General features: G+C 33.8%; 1 protein-coding gene across 1 annotated transcript; it reads left to right on the top strand.

Moving 5' to 3' along the window:
* The first annotated feature begins 4,407 nt into the window (after nt 1–4,407).
* On the top strand, nt 4,408–15,919 carry LOC115890562. Its single transcript, XM_030910832.1, has 4 exons — nt 4,408–4,527; nt 8,196–8,380; nt 10,870–11,050; nt 15,560–15,919. Exons 1-4 carry the CDS (start codon nt 4,452–4,454, stop codon nt 15,862–15,864), a joined length of 747 nt encoding a protein of 248 aa, XP_030766692.1. The 5' UTR covers nt 4,408–4,451; the 3' UTR covers nt 15,865–15,919.
* The last annotated feature ends 3,634 nt before the right edge of the window (nt 15,920–19,553 follow it).

The following is a 19,553-nucleotide window of genomic DNA, read 5'->3' as shown; positions in this document are numbered from 1 at the left end:
AAAAGGACTGGGACAAGGTAACTCTCTACAAATTTAACACTGCATAGATATTCGAAAGATTCTTTTTTGGTATCTTAACTAATAATAATAATTTTAGAATCACTTAGCCTAGAATCACTATGTGACACTGCCTAAATCCGTTTAGATAGAGAAAAACTTTTACTAAAAATAAATACTTTTGTAAGTGAAGGGAAAATGTATCCCCGCAAAACGCAGCTGGTACACATGTTGTGGACCGTTGCGTTGCAATCCGCTAGCCACTACGTCGTCCAGTATCGTCTCTTCTAGGGCCATTTGCTGGTCGGTGGTCAGCGCAACTGGGTAATCCTTTGGCAGCACCGCCATTTTCACTTGTCCAGTAATACAATACCGGCAAAACTGGTGATACGTCCCTACTTGCCTCCCGGTGTTCGACGGCTTTCTATCTCGGCTTTTTTCTCTCTTTTACCGGAGCAGACTCGCTCCCTCCCTTATCCTTTGGTGGAGATGCGCCGGGCTGTTTCTTGGTTTCTTTACTCTCCCCTTTTTCAAGGAGTGTTTTCGCTTTTTCTTCCTCTGGAGCAAGTCCTTCGTGGAGCACTCGGAGGTATCTCCGTGCTTCTGCTCCGCTAAGCCCTACTCTCAGAGGATCGCCTAGCCCGCCTGGTTGACCCAGGCCGGCTAGACGAAACGGTAGCTTATGTCGCTTGCCGGGTCTAGCGGTAGGCTCTGCTCTCGACCCTTACTAGCTTGTGTGCCAATTATGGAGGATGGTCTCGTGCAAGTGTCGGCCGCCTCTCCTGCATAGTTCCCTTTGGGTTTGGTCCCTTGGAACTTTCATTGTTAATGTTTCCAGTGTCGCTAGGGGGTTTTTCTACAGCTTTACCGGTGGTGTTTTTAATACTAGATCTGATAGTGTTCCAACGAGTCGTTAGTGATAGTCCATTTTTGCAGAGCCCCGCATGTAAAAGTAAGGGGTAAATACAATGGTGCCCCATGATTGAGACCAGTAAAGGCTAGTCTTCTATCTAGCCCGCATCCCTTTGACCTAGTTCCGCCGTCGCCGTCGTGGATTTAGGTTTTTGGTAAGGTTTTTTCTTTTTGGTCCGGGCGGTTAAGCCAAGACCTCCCCACATCCTCTATCCGTGAGACATGGCCACAGACAGTAGAGGGTGCCTGGTATAATGAACAGGGTAGCCCAGTCCGGTATCGTTATATGTCTTGGTGCAATTCCCTGGCCACGACACTACAGCTAGGGACAATACCATGAGTGAGATGCTTCTTAGACTAAACCAAAGTGCTAGGGGGTTTGGCACCCTAGCACCTGACTAGGAGCTTCCCCACCAACGACAAGGTTTTGCATCTCCTAGGGAAATATGGGAGATGTTAAACTATGCGTTTTTGCCACAGCACCGGTACTCTGTATAGTTTATATGTGTGGCGCTGGTGCCATATGGCTAAAACGCACGCCTTTTTACTGCAACCGCAAAAAGGCGCACACCACTAAGATGTATAAGTTTCTGTTATCAACTATGAATTAATCTTATTCAAAATAAAGTTTTAATTTTACATTGGATACTGTAAGAAGTGTCTTAACAAAAATAAAACCGGAATCATCAACTAACAAGAAAAAGAATCCATCTACCAGGTACCTTGTGAGTGTGGTGAGTTGTGTATTGGAGAAACAAAACCTCCTCTAAATGAACGACTTAACGAACATAAAAAAACATACGCAAAGAGGTGAAACAATGAAGTCAGGTAATGAAAACCAAGTGTGTGCCAAGTACCACAATATAAAATGGTAGGGTAGCAAGCCCGTGTTATCCAGAATTAGCCTTATTGGAAAAAGTGAAAATTTAAAGAAGCCGTATTCTATATCTAGCAATTATAACTCTTTAGCCATGCTACTATGGAAATTTTCACAATATAGGAACTATTAATAAAACGTACCAATGTGGACATTCTTTGGGGACAACCTCACGCTTGATTGTAACCAACTTTTTCACGGGCAAATGCTCTGCTCTGGTGTATAAATTCAGTAGATTTATGACTTGATCACACATGATAACGGTCATAGGCCAGGGCAGTTGGGTGGAAAAATGGCCTTTAGGAAAAGTTTTTGCAATCAAGCTAATTTTTTCACAGATGATAGTCCCCATCAATAGTACTCTGTAAAAAAAGTTACACCTTCTAGGAGGCTTGCTTTTTCCGCCATGTTGATTAAAGATGGCCGACACAATATTTTTTTAAATATTGTAACTTTCTTATTTTTTAACCGATTTACCTCAAACAAACTCCATATTAAGGAGGAAGAGAAGTTAAAGAAAATTCTCTGAGAAAAAACTCTTGGGTACTTTTTGATGGTTATAGCGAAAAGTCCATTAAAGACGAGGAACATAGACATCAATCAAAAATTACACCTAGGGTTGAATTCCAGGAGAACACAATGTTGATCTTTTTCCAAGCAGACTTCGTGTCAAATACTTTCAACAAAGAAAGGTTTATATCTTACCTAGCCGACAAATTGAAAGAAAAGGGTATAAAAGTCACACATACAAAATCTGATTGTGATAGTATTGTTGCCTCAACCGCAATATCAGAATGTCAATTCCAAGATGTAGAGTCGTCTTCGTTAATGATACCTACTGATGTAATTGTAATGTTACTTTCCTTAGCAAAAAGTCTAACAACCAGCTATATATTTGGGACCCAGTACGAGTAAAGCTCTTGATAAATTTTTAAATATTTTCAAAATACAAAGCTTGATCTCGGAACAAATTCGCGAAAATCTTCTATGCATTCATGCATTTACAGGATGCGACACCACTTCGTACCCATATAAAATGGGTAAAAAAAGAATATTTGACGTGTTAAAAAACAGTCCTGAAATGTTTGATTTGATAAAAAGTTTCAATGCACTGAATATGAATAAACCTGCTTTAAGTGAAGTTGGGCAAAAACTTATATTAAAATTTTTTCCTCTCCAAAACTGTGAAAAACTGAACGATGCTAGACTTTATTGCTATCAAAAAATCACCTCCACATAAGGTTTGGGATCTAATTTTGATTTGACAAATCTTCTTCCCACATAGAAGACTCCAGTAATCAACATGTTTTTAGGGTATATTTACAGGTACAAAGCTGGAGAGGAAACAAGTTAGATCCATTTGGTGGTTTGCCAGTGGCAATGAGCTTTTCCCAGTGACTTACACCAAACTTCCAGGGCCCGAACACCTAATGGCAACTTTTTCTTGCAAATGCAAAGATCTTTGCACAGCAAACTGTTTTTGTGCTTCTTATAATCGCAAATGCAGTATTTTCTGTAAAAATGCAATCAAGCATGTCTAAATGCACCCAGAGTTGATTATGAAGAAGTGGAAATAAATAATGGTGAAGTGTAAATACAAATGTGAAAAAGTTATTATTATGTATTTGTAGTTAAAAGCTATTAAAAGTTGAATTTATACTTTTCGGTTGGAATAAAAAGAATTTCAGTGTTTATTATTATCTATTATTAAGAATAACAATTTCTTCTGTTTTTTTTTTAAATTAATTTTTAATATTTTTTTTAATTCATATGTTTAACCTAAAACCAAAGGCAACTGTTTTTATTTTATGTCAATCGAGCAAAAAATAAAGTATTTTTACATCCTGCATAAATTTTATTTTTGTATGTAACTTTGTATCCTTAAGGATACACTATATCTCCCGCACTACTCAACCTATCACAAACTTAAGGACTGTTTCAAAATCAGAACAAAAGAGTGCCTTTAACATTTTTGCTACGGAGTACGGTTCAAAAAAAAATTGAAGAAAAGCAAGTCGATTTCTTTTATTATTTTCACTTTTTTTTTATTTATGACAGAAAAGCAACCTGTCAAAATAGTTTTATATTTTTATTTCATTCTTTAGTCCAAAACAAAGGTAATGAGTTTTACTTGACGAAAATCAGTTAATAAATAAGAAAGTTACGATTTTTTAAAGAATAGGATCAGACACCATCTTTAATTCAACATGGCGGAGGAAGCAAGCGCTCTAGGAGGTGTAACTTTTTTTTACAGAGTACTGTTAATGAGTACTATCATCTGTGAAAAAAACAGCTTGATTGCAAAAACTTCCCCTATTTTTGCTAACTGCCCTGGCGTATCAGTGATAGGTACATCTGACCGAAACCCGTTGTGTACCGTCGTGTAAAAAAAACCTAAATAAAGGGAATGTCCGAAATTCTTTGAGTTTTAATGATAGAAAATGACAATGTTTCGGAAAAATTAGATTTTATGGTATCATATTCGCTTTTTTAAAAAATCTCCGAAGATCTAACATAGAAAAAATAAACCTTAGCCGCTTCCTTTTGGATACTATCTACCAATACTGAATCACCCTGTACGATTTCTTGCCCAACCAAACGTTTTCAGCTCTTCGAACATTCGAATTATTATTTGCTATTGAGATTCCGTAGCCGTCGAAGCACCATGTGGAACTACGCAGTTATTAGTGCCTTTCTTCTTCATGTTGTATGTTGTAGTGATAACCAGACGTATACTTTACGTAAGTTACACATTTTTCATACTTATTAATTGAAAATATTTTCCATTTTCTTTAAAAAACGACCAATTATTTTTAATGTACTGCAGTATCATAAACTGAAATCTTGCGGGAAAAGTGTTAGGAAGAAACTGTTACATAATTGTACATATAACAGTTGAAAGTTGAAAGCTTGTCTTTATGTTTTCATTTTTTTACTTTCTTCTATTTACATATTTACATATGCTGTTATTGCCTCTAAAATCAGCTTTACACTACTATAAAAGTGTTTGAAAACTTTAAATGGATATTTTAGAAAAATATCTTACGGTATCTCAGCCTTACAGTTTTACTATTATACCGTATGATCAAAAAGTTTTATGATCAAGGTGCTCTGACTCAGACAATTAAAAAACTACCGATATAAATTTTCATAAGCATTGTTTTTCTGTCATCGTACAAAGCACGCTTGCTCATAGCACATTGTATATTTTTCCCTTGTAATGTAAAAATTTTTATATACCGGGTGCGTCTCAAAAGTGGCTCACCCCACTCAGTTTTTTTATTTTTTCGGATAAAAAATCGAGATTAGATATGTATGTTGTAGGTATATGACATAAATTATGATTGATTGACGCATTTAATTGTTTTCGGTCACTTTCTGTTTCACCGGAAATAACTACAACTTTTGATTTTTAAATGACACTCTGAATAGAATGGCATATCATAATATGTCAACTTTTGACATTTTCGAATATGGTTTATCTGAAATTACAATTACAAGGGATTCATAACGACAATTTGACTCGAAATAGTTTGTGGTACCAAATGATTCGTAAAAAATGTTTTTTCGAAATATGCTAATGAGCCACTCTCGATCTATTTGAAAAAATTGAGATATGATTAAAAATATGATTTAGGCATCTTTTAACCGGCTAGGACAAGACACTAAAAATATTAGGCGATCAAATCTATTTTTCCAAGATTCCTTGATTAAAAATTAGTGTTTTTAACACCTAGATTGAAATTTAAAATACAAGGTACCTTGGTATACAAGGTACCTTGGTTACGCATCCCAACAATGCATCGAGGACCGTTTCATAGATAAATGCAACAAGTTTAGATTGGAAAGCCCGTAAAAATTTTAGGTCGCGAAATTATTTTGGGTCGCGACCGTTATACGCGATCTGGCGCTGCTATAGCGGTCGCTAATAACAACGGCAAACAAAAACAGAAATAATTTTCTCTTGTCAAAGTCAGAATCTTCAAAAATCATAATAATTTTCAAAATCTAAACCGCTCTCATTAAAGAAATTCCGAAAAGTGTTTATAGCGTTCATTTTCAAAGTAATTATTGCTATCTTGTGAGTTTAATTCAAGTTTTATTTACTCCAACCGGTGATAATTCTGAAAAAGTGGCATTAAAATGTGCTGTGAACTGTGAACTGCAAAAACCATCGTGGATCGTGGCATAACGCCGGCGTCGGTTTCCAATGTTTCATAGGTATTTCATACATGGGTCCTTATATAAAATAAAGTTTCTTGTATGCAACACACTGTATTTTATTTATAAAATTGAACGAAAATAATAATAAATTTGAATAAACAATATTTGGCGATATAATTCCGGAAAAAGCCGAACCGCTCCGAAATTTTCAAAAGTTTTGGGTCGCGACCGTTGCAAGAATAGCGCCAAATAGTGTTTACATTGTCCTTATGGGCACTTTCCAATCTAAACTTATTTCATTTATCTATGGACCGTTTCGCATGTCAACATATCAAATTCTGACGTATTTTTCTCCACTTATTTGTTCAAAATAATATCGAATAAAGGGTTTTCACCGATTAAAATCGTTATTAAGTCATACATATGAGTTGTAAATCAATGTTTTTTTAATGAAATGTTGCCAAAATCTCTCAGAATTAGTGATAAACGACAAAAAGAAAACCCAAAACGAAGCCGAAAAAATAATTGGGGTTAAACTGGTCTTGGGATTTAATCACTTATCTAAACAAAATTTATTCGAAAAATTAGATTAGCTGATTGGTCCATTTCACGATGAGTGAAATAATCAAGGATATAATTTAATAAATTTTGACATAAAAGCCTTTCTCTATATTAGACTCGGAGGCTTATTCAAAAAAGTGTTTTTAGGAAGGTTATAAACTTATTTGTCTGAAAACGTTTAAATTTTACCATTAGAAAGTTAACTGTTTATTGTTATTTGTTGTAATTATTATCAAAGGACACTCACTGTGTTTAGAATTAATGCACTATGTTTGTCTTTTGTAAATACATGTATTTCTAATTTAGGATAAATATATTTTAATAATATATTTGATTATGTCTTTATTTACTTTAAATAAAATTTGTAGCCGTTTGTGAAACAATACCCTAATAATATTAAATAAATTGTTAAGCTATATTCAAGAATATATCATTATATACCGTTATTTTTTTAATAACACTGATTTATGTATTATATTCCTTATGGATAATTCATATTTTAAAACATGATTTTATTTTAAGTGACTCTTAGTATGTGTTAATTTTAGGTTCTTTTAACTAGTTAAAAGATTACAGTTGGGGGTTGAAACTTGGAATCTTTGGTTTGGTTTTTGATCAGCAGATGGTTAAAGCTACATTCAGTTTTATTCATGTTGTTTGTTCAAATGTTAGTTTTAATCGTCTGCTGATAATGCGCTAACACGGTTAGCGAAACGCGCGTCCTGTGCAAAAGTAAAAGCGTTTTGTTGTATTGTGGTGATTTACTGTTATATTTTGTTGTAGTTAAAGGATATAAATCATTTACAGATTTTTCAATTAATATGTTTAGGGATAATATTATACAACATGAAAAATAGTTCACTTCATTTTCTTGGTGTTGCTCCAAGTCCAAGAGTCTTGTAAGGCTGGAACTTTTTAATAGATTTCTGCTAGAGGCAGTTGGGGGCACTACATAGAAAATCATTAAATAAATAGTATTTTTAGTAATTTAATGCAAATAAAACTATAAAGAAAGAATTAAAAAAAGTAAAAGCGTTTTGTTGTATTGTGGTGATTTACTGTTATATTTTGTTGTAGTTAAAGGATATAAATCATTTACAGATTTTTCAATTAATATGTTTAGGGATAATATTATACAACATGAAAAATAGTTCACTTCATTTTCTTGGTGTTGCTCCAAGTCCAAGAGTCTTGTAAGGCTGGGACTTTTTAATAGATTTCTGCTAGAGGCAGTTGAGGGCACTACATAGAAAATCATTAAATAAATAGTATTTTTAGTAATTTAATGCAAATAAAACTATAAAGAAAGAATTTATAAAAATATCTGCTAGATGAAAATTTTTTACTTTTAAATATATTATATTGACTCAGCATTTAGACACAAAATTTTATTCAAAGTACATACTCCAGAGTCGTTTGTAACCAAAGAAATTAATTATATCGTATTACTTGGTTGAATCTAAGGGGGGTATTGAGCCCCCGAAGCCCCCCCCCCCGTAATATGGAGGAAATTATCTGATAGCCACACACTCTGGTGGCCGCACTTCTTAAAATGTACATATTACCCACAAATTTAATATTGTATAAACTATATATACTAATTATTTATTAATAATAAATAAAGTAACGAGAGAGATAAAAATCAATGTCTGTAAATTTAATATATAAAATGTTATATTTTTAGCTTCATATATTAAGCCTTGCAACAGATCTGACCCAAACATTCATAAGTGTGTAGAAGTCAACATTGATGCTTTGAGACCTAATTTAAAAGAAGGCATCCCCTCATTGTTTATTCCAGCCCTAGACCCACTAATCATTCCACCAACTTGTGTAAATGAAGAGGATCAAGTAAAAGTCACTTTCAAGGTACTGTGTATAAATGAAATATCGTTTTATAATACAATATACTTGCATGCTGTTCAGATACATTTGACCTATTTGTATTATTATTATAACACTAATGTTTTTATTATTCGGTTAAACAATTGCATGTGAATATGGGATGTAGAATATTTAAGAGGGGAGTTAATCACCGTGACCTTACAGATCTATTGTGTCCCCCTTTCTTATTTCTTAATCATACAGTGATAATTAATCATACAGTGCGAATGAAATCAAGGGCTTTAACAAAAGCCAGTATCTGAGACGGCTCCACAGAGGCCAGTTCTCCATCCTCGACATCAGCCGTACCAAAGTTCATGGCACAAACGGTCGGCATCTCGGCGCACTCATTGATAAGGTGTTCTGGTATTTCTCCATTTTCCCCACAGAATCTGCATTCGCCGTTGTTTCTCAGCTTCAGCCTACTGAGGTGTTCGTTGAGGAGAAAGTTCCTGTTAGAAATCTAGTGACAATCCGAAGATTGTTTTTACTTAAATCAAGGAAAATCTTTGTTTTTTCTCGGTCGTAAGATCTGAGGAACTTCTTCGAGTGTCTTAGACCGTTGGATGACTCCCATTCCAGGTTACGGATGGAGTCTTCCAGGTTCCTCAGTTCCACCTTTAGTTAGTTTCCGCTTGGAAAACTGAACGGTTCTGGTCCAGTTAGTGGGAGTGTTCGCTAGCTAGATCATTTGCTTTTTTATTGTCTTCTATCCCTTGGTGAGCGGGCACTGAGAGTAGGAGGACTTTATTTTCTTTGCCTAATTTGTTCAGCTTCTCTAGGCATTCTTCTTCAATTTCGAATTAATGGAAAATCGCCTTTAGTGCTTCTTAACTATCGGATAAGATGGCTATTACCTGTTTTCGATAGTTCCTATCTAAGATAAATTGTACGCATCTTTCGATAGCGTACATTTCTGCCTGAAGGATGCTGGGGTAGGTGCCCATTGATTCGGAGTATTTAGTTTTCGGTCCAAATACTCCCTACTGTCCCTGCTTTGATTTTGAAAGCATCGTTGCGACTAACTACTGAAGAACTTGAAACAAAAGTCCTACCAATCACTTTGTCATTTTCTGTCTTGCATTTATGAATATGATTAGATAGTGTCATTGATATGCATATTGTATATTTATACAGGGTGGTCCGAACTGTATTCCGGAAACTTTAGAAGCATATTCTAAAGATAAAAATAAGTAAAAAAGTTTGTATAAATGTATGTTCTAAAATGCCTAGTTTCGGAGATACAGGGTGTAGAAATTTCATTTTTATTTCGATTTTTCTCAAATAATTTCTGAAGTAACGTCAATATTTGAATGAAAATTGGTGTCTGGGAGTTTTTTGACATGAGAAATTTGATTTTGATGTCATCATGACTGCTATTTCTAAGGGGCGCCCTCTACATGTATTTTAACTGTTTTGAAGAGTAATAACTTTTTGACCGTACCTGTATAAAACTACTGAGTGAAAAAATATACATTTCCGTGATTTTTTTACGTAAAACATGTTTCTTGGTAAAAATCGATTCGAGCAACCGTTCTCAAGATATTTAGAACAGAAATAGTCAATACATATCATTATTGACAAAAAATAAACACGTTGAGTAGATAGTTATTAGACTGAAATAATAAATTTGGGAAATTTTTATCTTTTTAAATTAATCATAAGTTTTTCTTTGACTTTTCTAATGACAATAAAACAGTTTCTGTTGAACTTTTGGCACAAAAATATTTCAAATTTATTGACTCTAAAAACTATTTAGTCAACATGTTTAATTTATGTCAAAGATGATAGGTATTTATAATTTCGATTCCAAATATGTCGATAACTATTACTCGTAGCGATTTTTACCAAGAGACCTTTGTTACGTAAAAAACGTCGTAAATGCACATTTTTTCACTCACTAGTTTTATATAGGTACGAACGAAAAATTATTACTCTTCAAAACAGTTAAAACACATGTAGGTGGCGCCCTCTACAAATAGCAGTTATATTGACATCAAAATCAAATTTCTCATGTCAAAAAACTCCCAGACACCAATTTTAAACCAAATACTGACGTTACTTCAGAAATTATCTGAGAAAAATCGAAATAAAAATTAAACTTCTACACCCTGTATCTCCGAAACAAAGCATTTTAGGACATACATTTAGACGAACTTTTTTACTTACTTTTAACTGCAGAATATGCTCCCGAAGTTTCCGGAATACAGTTCGGACCACCCTGTATATTAAGTATAATAGAAATAAAAGCAGGTCTCTTATTTTGTTATTAGCTATCGCCTTTTGAAATAATCTTGAAAAAATATCGATACTAGTTACAAAATACAAATCTGGTTGGGCATAAATTAAATAACGACCCTTTCACATTTTTAATTCAAAGTAAGAAACGTTTGACGGAATGTCGCAACTGGTCAAACTGGTATACCTAAACCGGGCGGCATTATGATATTAATCCTTTACTTTTTTTGTTTTAGGACATTCATATCTACCATGTTAACGATTTCACTTTGGACCAGTTCGATATCGATTTGGAGAACCACGAAGTTAATTTGACTATTAATTTCCCATTGCTAAGGATCAAATCTACGTATAACGTAAACGGAAAATTCTTGGTGGTCACATTTGATAAAAGCGGTCCAGCGGATGGAAATTATAGTGAGTATTACAAAATACACCAAAAAACTTTTATTTAATAAGTTCAGCTCCTTGTCAGAGATCTGTTAAGAAAGATTCTCCACTATATCAATGTTTCTCTGAAGTACATGTTTGTTATTAGAGCTTTTTACTTTTTTAAGCTTTTTATTTAAAATGGACATTTTCTTAAAAAAATTGAATTGATAACCACATACATATTTTCTCGAAAAAAAAGACCAACATTTTTTGTACTCTACATTATTGAGGTTATAAGCAGAGCTGCAACAAGTCAGTTTTAAAAAGACGTCTTAAGTCATTTCTAAAATCAAAATGATTTAAGTCTTAAGTCAAATTCAACATAAAGTTCATATGATTTAAGTCTTTGACTTAAATCATTTGAACATGTAATTAACACGTAAAAAATATTTTTCCATTAAAAGTACCATAACTTTGAAAAGGTATACGATAAAAAAAATTACATCTCGGATTATTGTAGAGCATAAAATTTACTAAAAAATCTATCTCAGAGTAATTTTTTTCAATTCAATAATTCGTCTATTTGAAAGCTTTGAAAAGTGAAAAAATGCAGGTTTAGTGTCTATTTAGTGGTTTTTGTTAGATATATGTGTTCAGCAGTTCTTGTAATTGCTGTAACGTTTTTGCAACTAGAACGCAGTCATCAGTGTATTGTGAAGTTCTGTGATGAATTTTGTATATGTTTTTGCTGTGAGTCCTTTTATGTTGAACAGGCCGCCATCGTATCCTCTTTCCTACAGTTTGATGTCCACTATAATGGAGAGCGCTGCCATGAATATGTTGAATATGAGAGGCGCTAAGACACATCCCTGCCTAACTCCTGTATTTGTCAGGAAGGGATCGCTCAGTGATCCATGATGTGACACTCTTGACTTGTTATTGTTATGGAGGCTTTTACATACTGTAAGACATTTGTTGCGAACTCCGAACTTTTTCATAATTGCCCAAAGTGGATCTCTGTTACGACTCGATAAAAAACTTTGATAATTAGTTGTGGTTTACCCATAAGTACTACCACCATTTTAAAAATATTCTCTACCTACTACTACTACTACTACTATTGATTAGAATTTTCAGATTTTTACTAAATGTATTATTTGTTATATCAGTCTAAGTAATTTCCTAGTAAGAAAAAGCGGTTATATATACATTTGAAACCTTAAAAATGTAAATCAACAACCGCTTTTTATTTGGCTAGCGACATCTGCATAATGAACATTATATAAATATATTTTTTATAGACTTACATCTGAAAATTTAAAGTATCATAAATATTTATTATTAGAAACGTAACCGAAAAATCTCATAATAATGAAGCGATTTAAATTTAAAATTTATTTAATGTGTCTAAAATATTCTTATTCTTTTTGATGGTTGTAAGTAATAAAAGAAGGTAATAAGGTAAATATCTTAAAAAATGTGATTATTTTCCGCTAATTTATTAAAGTAGTTGGTATCGGAAAGAATAAGGTATATTTATTACAACACATGCAAACTTATATTTATAGTTTAGGTTTTCCCGTTTTGTGAATAAAGTAATGGCAACAGAAAATTAAATATTTAAGTCAAAAATTATCAACCAGCAAAACTAAGACGACTCATTAAATCTGATTAGTAATATCTGATAATTACAAATTATAATTTAGAATTAGATAAACCGGTGTATCGGGTTCATTTCAGACTTCGGGAAATTACACGAAATTTCCCAAACAACACAATTTACAAATAAAATAACTACTCTCTATGTTAAAATATCAGGAGAAAATTGACTGGGACAAATTTCGGCTTAGCATAAACATTAAATAGATTTTATTAGATATCCGTTTTATCTTATGTTACAAAAATCCAGTTGGGATGGAATTTTTGGTGTTAGTATAGCAAAATAAAACACCATTTCACCCATAATGTACCGTATATAATTCTTCGCACATAGCGAAATTCGCGTACAGTTAAGTGTGTTGATGTATTATGGTGAACTAGAGTTTTATTTTCCAACATAGGTATAGATATCGAAACTAAAAGAATTTTGGACTTCCATTGTTTTTATTTATTCTCCTTACACAACATTTCGATCAGAAGTATCACTGACCGTTATCAAGTGTGAACTAATCTAAATTCTAAAACTACTGAGCTTGGTTTAGCCTATACTAGAGCCCTTCGCGTCTATATCCCACACCTATTCGTATATATTTTGCACGATAGTTTGACTATTTTTTTTGCATTTTTTGTATTTATTGTATACCTATTGTACCGAATAGGTGTGGGATATATATGTTACGGTTAAGGTCCAATGTCGACATCACCCCCGGTTAATCTCGAGAATAATACACAACAAAACAACCAAAAACATAACCTAACCCAAACATTAACATGTTAATGTCGACATTAACCGGACATCGGACTTTAACCGTAACAGATCTATTTGTATGTATACACGAGTTACTAGAGCCTAGCATTCACCTGTGAAATTAATTGGGTGCAGTTAAGTTAATTGGGTGTAGTTAACTAAGAATATCTCTGTATTGGAGCGTTTTATGAGTTTTATAATTATTTTTATAATCATTTTATAAGTATGTGAAAGTATGAAATATGAATGTTGATATGAATACGGCCACTTTAAATTTGCGCTTTTTCTAGTGAGGTTCTTTGTGGACAACCCGGGCTTCCGACCATTTTATGTTGTGGTGCTTGGACCACATATACAGGGTGAGTTTCCTACGATGTTCTCTATGGGTATCTCGGAAACTACTGGAGATAGAGAGGCGGTTAAATGGGGAAAGGATTGCAGTTTTGTGGGGTCATAAATATGCGCCTTTCAGATTTTTGAAAAAGTTCATGGCTTACTAGATATTTCGAAAAAAACAAATTTTGGCTGTTTTAAAAATTGTCCCTAATTCATTATAATCTATTTTAGACAAAAGGTTTTCAGATAAAATTTGTAGATAATCAATATATCGTTGAAAAGCTTAAAAAATGGCGCTTCTTATGAAGTCATGGCCAACTGTGGTTTCCATTTAAAAAACATATGTTTGTGTCATATGTCAAAAATGACAGACTTGAGAAAAAATCGAAGAACACAAACTCATTAGAGATGTGATTATCTACAACTTTTATCTGAAAACTTTCTGTCTAAAATAGATTATAATAGGAATATGAACAATTTTTTAAATAGCCAAAATTTGTTTTTTTTGGAAATATCTAAGCTATGAACTTTTTCAAAAATCTGAAAGGCGCATATTTATGACCCCACAAAACTGCAATCCTTTCCCCATTTAACCGACTCTCTATCTCCAGTAGTTTCCGAGATACCCATAGAGAACATCGTAGGAAACTCACCCTGTATGTAATCTGCAATGCCCGATTTAATTAAGTCGTACATGTAGAGGACGTCTCTCCAATATACGACTCACCGTACTCGCAAAAGGTACCTGGTGGATGCACTTCCTTTCTTGTTTTGATGATTCCGGTATTGTTTGGTTCCGGTTGGTACTTCTCTGTGCAGTTCCGGACTTAAAAACAGTTTGAATTTTATTCTGTTTGGCTATTCGCCTGATCTTTTCCGATGTTCCTTTCCCATATGGAATCGTCGATGAGAGAGAGAGTATTCTCCTCAGGCACCAATGAGTCAGATTTGCAGTTGGATATAATATTGTAGAGGGATTTTGCACAGTAAAGAACCCTATTGTAAAAAGCGCAACTTTAACTTTATTCATATCTAACAATAATAAAATCGTTAATAATCCAAGTATGGAAATCAACAATTTATAACCACTCATAAAACGTTCCAATGTAGGTATTCTTAGTGGACAGTGGCTCTAGTATATTAAGCTCAGTAGTTTAAGGATTTAGATTAGTTCACACTTGATAACGGTCAGTGATACTTCTGAGCGAAACGTTGTGTAAGCAAAATAAACAAAGAATGGAAGTCCGAAATTCTTTTAGTTTCAATACTGAATCATTGTCTATCACATTCAAAGTAACATATATGTAGATTATCAGGAATCAGGATATTACTTTATACATGGTGGTACCCAAATCGGTGCACAAGCTACCATCAGATTTTTTTGTCGAAAAAAAATTCTGTTTAAAAGACGTTCAAAACTCTGGTTCATCAAAACTCATGTTTTCCATTAATCGATATCGAATAACTCAACGTGGGCCTAAGCGAAGAACTTTAAATGATGCACTGTATATTGTTTACACAAAAGCGTCTGGTCTCGTTCTCATGATCGATTTTATCTAAGAAAATGTTAATAATATTGGTTCTAGAAAACTGACTTTTGTTCAGATTATTACAAACTATATCTCGCTTTATATCTTTTCAAATAATTATGCTAAATTTACAGGAGTCTCTGAAGATCTCTAAACATATTTTACGCATTGTTAAAATGCAGTTTATGCTAAATTAATCCACTTTATAAAAATTGAAATTAACTTTTAAAACTTAAAGTATATTGAAGTTATAATCAATTCTAATTCAATTACATTTTTTAGCGAATTTCCGAATTTACTTGGGACTAAAAGGAACTCCTTACCTTGAAAACGACAAAGAACATCTTAAATGGGAGAAGGAAACTATCAATACGACAGTAGGTGAATCGCACGTTATCTTGGAGAAGCTGTTCGGAAATCATACGGATATAGCAGACAAGACTAATAAGGTTCTCAACGAAAATATCGAAACTATTATCAACGATCTTCAACCAGTTATCCAGCGTGTAGTTAGTGATTTTATTTTTGGTATAGTAAACAAATTGTTTTCAAATTATTCAGTGAAAGAATTATTTGTGTCTGATTAATTTTACTTCTTTACTTACTCTTTATATTTTAATAAAGTTATATATAGTTTTTTTATTTATAGAGTTTAATTTTTTAATGACTGAAGAAATCAAAATATATCACAAGCTAGCATAATATATACAGGGTGCGCCACTGAAAACTTACAATGGCTATAATTTTTAAACCAAAAAAGATATCAAAAAAATAAAAAATACCGTTTCTATAATATCGAGGGGGAATACATATGACGTATTTTTTGAACCACCCCGACCTACCCCTTAAGCGGCACCCCTACTCACTTGAAAATCTTAAATTGCAACACCCCACTTGTGGCGCCTTTTTGGAAAGCCCATGAAAAATACTAAACGATGATCATAAAGTTTTTAGGGTGAAATCGAAAAACTACCCCTTACACGTAAAATTAGGTGGACATTAAGTAATTTTTTCAGCATAAGATACAAATTGGGACCCAGCTAAATGAGGCAAATGATGTATTTTTCAAACTACCCCGACCCACCCCTAGGTGCCACCCCCTCACTTTTAATCTCATCAATGCCATTTTGAAACCATTGTCATTTTAAAGCTAAAAATAAAAAATGTAGATAATAAAGCCTAAAATCTACAGCCTAATTTTGGGATAACACAAATTCTTCCTTATCATCTATTTTTTACTATCAACAAACAGGAATCTTAAAACGGTATATCTTTGCGTTTTTGCACTGTCTTTTATCGACTTTCAATCGTTTGCAAATTTGGTGGTATTTTAAACCTTTATTTAATTCGCCTATTTGAAAGAAAAATGGTTTATACTGTGGAAGAAAGAATTCATATAGTTTTTCTTTATGGTGTCACTTTTATGTTAGAGATTTGTGAGATCGGTCAAAAATAAATAATATCAGGGCCCAGGATATTGAATGAAGGCTGATGGAAGTTATTGGTCAGGTATCGGTCAATCCAGAAGCATCAACATGCCAGATGGTATCAATCACAGGTATACCTCGAACATCTATCAGAAGAGTATTGAAAATGCACAAATTCCATCCCTACAAAATGAAGATTCTGCAGGAACTTGGCGACGACGATCCAGATAGAAGGATTCAGTTCTGTGAACTAATGACGGAGGAAATTCGAAGGGAACCTTCACTAACTAAAATATTTGTTTTAGTGATGAGTGCTCATTTTTTTAAACGGAAATGTGAATAAGCAGAACTGCAGATACTGGAGCGATGAGAATCCGCATATTGTTGTTGAAAGACACACCCAACATCCCCAAAAGCTCAATGTTTAGTTCGGAATACTAGGCGATAAAATTATAGGTCCATTTTTCATCGACGGAAATTTGACTGGTGATGCTTATGTGGAAATGCTAAACACTGATAGAGCCAGCCATTGTAAATGAGGTTGAAAATCAAAGAGATTTGGAAGGAAATTTAACTCTTAATGAAGACCTCATACACTTTCAGCAAGATAGAGCCCCACCGCATTATTCTATTGTCACAAGGCGGTGGTTGGATAGATATTATCCAAGGCAATGGATTGGCAGAAGGGGTCCAATCTAGTGGCCGCCAAGGTCACCTGATCCCACTCCTTTAGACGTTTTCTTAAGGGGTTACACTAAATCCATAGTCTACAAGACAAAACCAGATTCGTTGCAAGAATTGCCGCAGAGGATAACTGAAGCATGTCGAAATATTCCGAGAGGGACTTTCCAAAGAGTGAGAGAAGAATTTGAAAATCGTTTGTATTTTTGTATGGAACAAAACGGCTGTCATTTTGAGCAATTGTTAAAATAAATTATCATTTTAAATTTCTTTCAAATTGTCACACCTACATTTTTTATCACTTCTTCTTACAGTGCCATACTCTATATAGAGCGTCGGCTACCTCTCGCATGTACTTGTGATGTGTGTCATCAGTGTTTCACAAGTGTACGGGACCTACAGTTTATTGCCGAATCCGAACGGCACAATTTGAGAGACTGAACAAGGCAAATATACTTAGGTGGTTTGCCATTGCCTTCCTTAAGGTGGCGGTTCGTTGGTCGCTCTATTTAGATAAATAAATATTTTTAATTAAATAAATAAAGCGACCGTACTGGCTGGGGATCGAACCCAGTACCTTCCGATTCGCAGATCGACATAAAATCGACATAAACCCTGGGGCTACGGCCGGCCACTTCTTATCACTACTTACCAGTAATTAAGTTGAAGTCTGTATGACTATCGTTTAGCAATTTCAATTAGCTTTCAAAAGAAGTGTCACAAGTGGGGTATCGCTATCTTGAGATTAGAACTGAGGGGGTGGCACCTAGGGGTGTGTCGGGGTGGTTTAAAAAATACCTAATTTACCTCATTTAGCTGGGTCCCAATTTGTAACTTGTGCTGAAAAAATCACTTTTTTCATTAATGTCCACCTAATGTTTCGTGTATGGGGTAGATTTTCAATTTCACCCTAAAAACTTTATGATCATCGTTTAGCATTTTTCATGGGCTTTCCAAAAAGGCGCCACAAGTGGGGTGTTGCCATTTAAGATTTTCAAGTGAGTAGGGGTGCCGCCTAAGGGGTAGGTCGGCGTGGGTTAAAAAATACGTCATATATGTATTCTCCTTCGATATTATACTCGTAGAAACGGTATTTTTTATTTTTTTGATATCTTTTTTGGTTTAAAAATTATAGCCATTGTAAGTTTTCAGTGGCCCACCCTGTATATAAGTTAGCTTGTGATATACATTTCAACAGACTAAAGCGTATAGAATTAATTTTCGGGGGAATGTACAGAAGAGACGCCAGACTTATAAGAGACTCACATTCAGGGAACTCTATAGGAGAAGAAGTTGCTTTTAAATTCATGATTCAAATATTAATCATAAACAATATAGCTTCCAAGTCGATGGCAAAATTTCTTGTAATATATTTTGACTCTAGCTTATTATGGTTACAGCACGGCATATAATCGACGAGTAGCGACATAAACCGTCGGCTCTTTTGGCAGCAGGTGGGACCAAATTTTCTTTCTGTCTCTTTTGACGTGTTTGACAGATAAACTACTTATTTAACTGCTGAACTTATGAAGTGGTCCTATAAACATGGTATACACTGCTCATAATTTGAAGTGGAATTAATTATAAAGTTTTAAACATATTTTTTTGTTTTGTTTAATCCTTATATCTAAATTTGAATGTATAAAATATCTTACAGTTAATAAATAATTAAAAAAATTATTTGTTGCCTGAGGCATACTTGAAATAGAGTATATAGAGATACTTGATAAATGGCAACAGTGGCAACTTCGCTTCTTCATATGACAGATAGACTAATTATTTCACGCAGCCGTAAAGAAAATTGAAAACCGGACTGTCGCTACTCGTCGGTTTATATATATATGGACCAATCGCGTGCAAACATGTAGTGTCACTGGAAATAAATAGAACACCCTGTATATTATTGTATTTTTACCTTCCTGTCAGATCACTTCACATAATCCTAAGATATGTGTAAATATGTTTCGATTAGTTTCCGATATATTAATAAATAAATAAAAAAAAATATATTTTTCAACCATCCTTAAAAAAAATATTACAAATACAAGAACTGTTTTGAAATCAAAACTAAATTAGCTATTTACTTCAGATGGTCTATACTTACTTTGCTATAAATATCGTAATCTTAAATCACACAGGATGTTCAAAATTCTACGCCAAACTTTCTA

The sequence above is a fragment of the Sitophilus oryzae genome, unplaced genomic scaffold (assembly GCF_002938485.1).
Source record: "Sitophilus oryzae breed Bouriz unplaced genomic scaffold, Soryzae_2.0 scaffold_882_pilon_pilon, whole genome shotgun sequence".
NCBI classification, from domain to species: Eukaryota; Metazoa; Arthropoda; class Insecta; order Coleoptera; family Curculionidae; genus Sitophilus; species Sitophilus oryzae.
This window is presented reverse-complemented; position numbering and strand designations above follow the sequence as displayed.

Excerpts from the sequence above, each read along its gene's own strand:
- LOC115890562 (XM_030910832.1), top strand. The coding sequence starts at position 4,452 with ATGTGGAACTACGCAGTTATTAGTGCCTTTCTTCTTCATGTTGTATGT. Across the intron at positions 4,528-8,195 it reads TAACCAGACGTATACTTTAC|CTTCATATATTAAGCCTTGC; the intron begins GTAAGTTACACA and ends TTATATTTTTAG. Across the intron at positions 8,381-10,869 it reads AAGTAAAAGTCACTTTCAAG|GACATTCATATCTACCATGT; the intron begins GTACTGTGTATA and ends TTTTTGTTTTAG.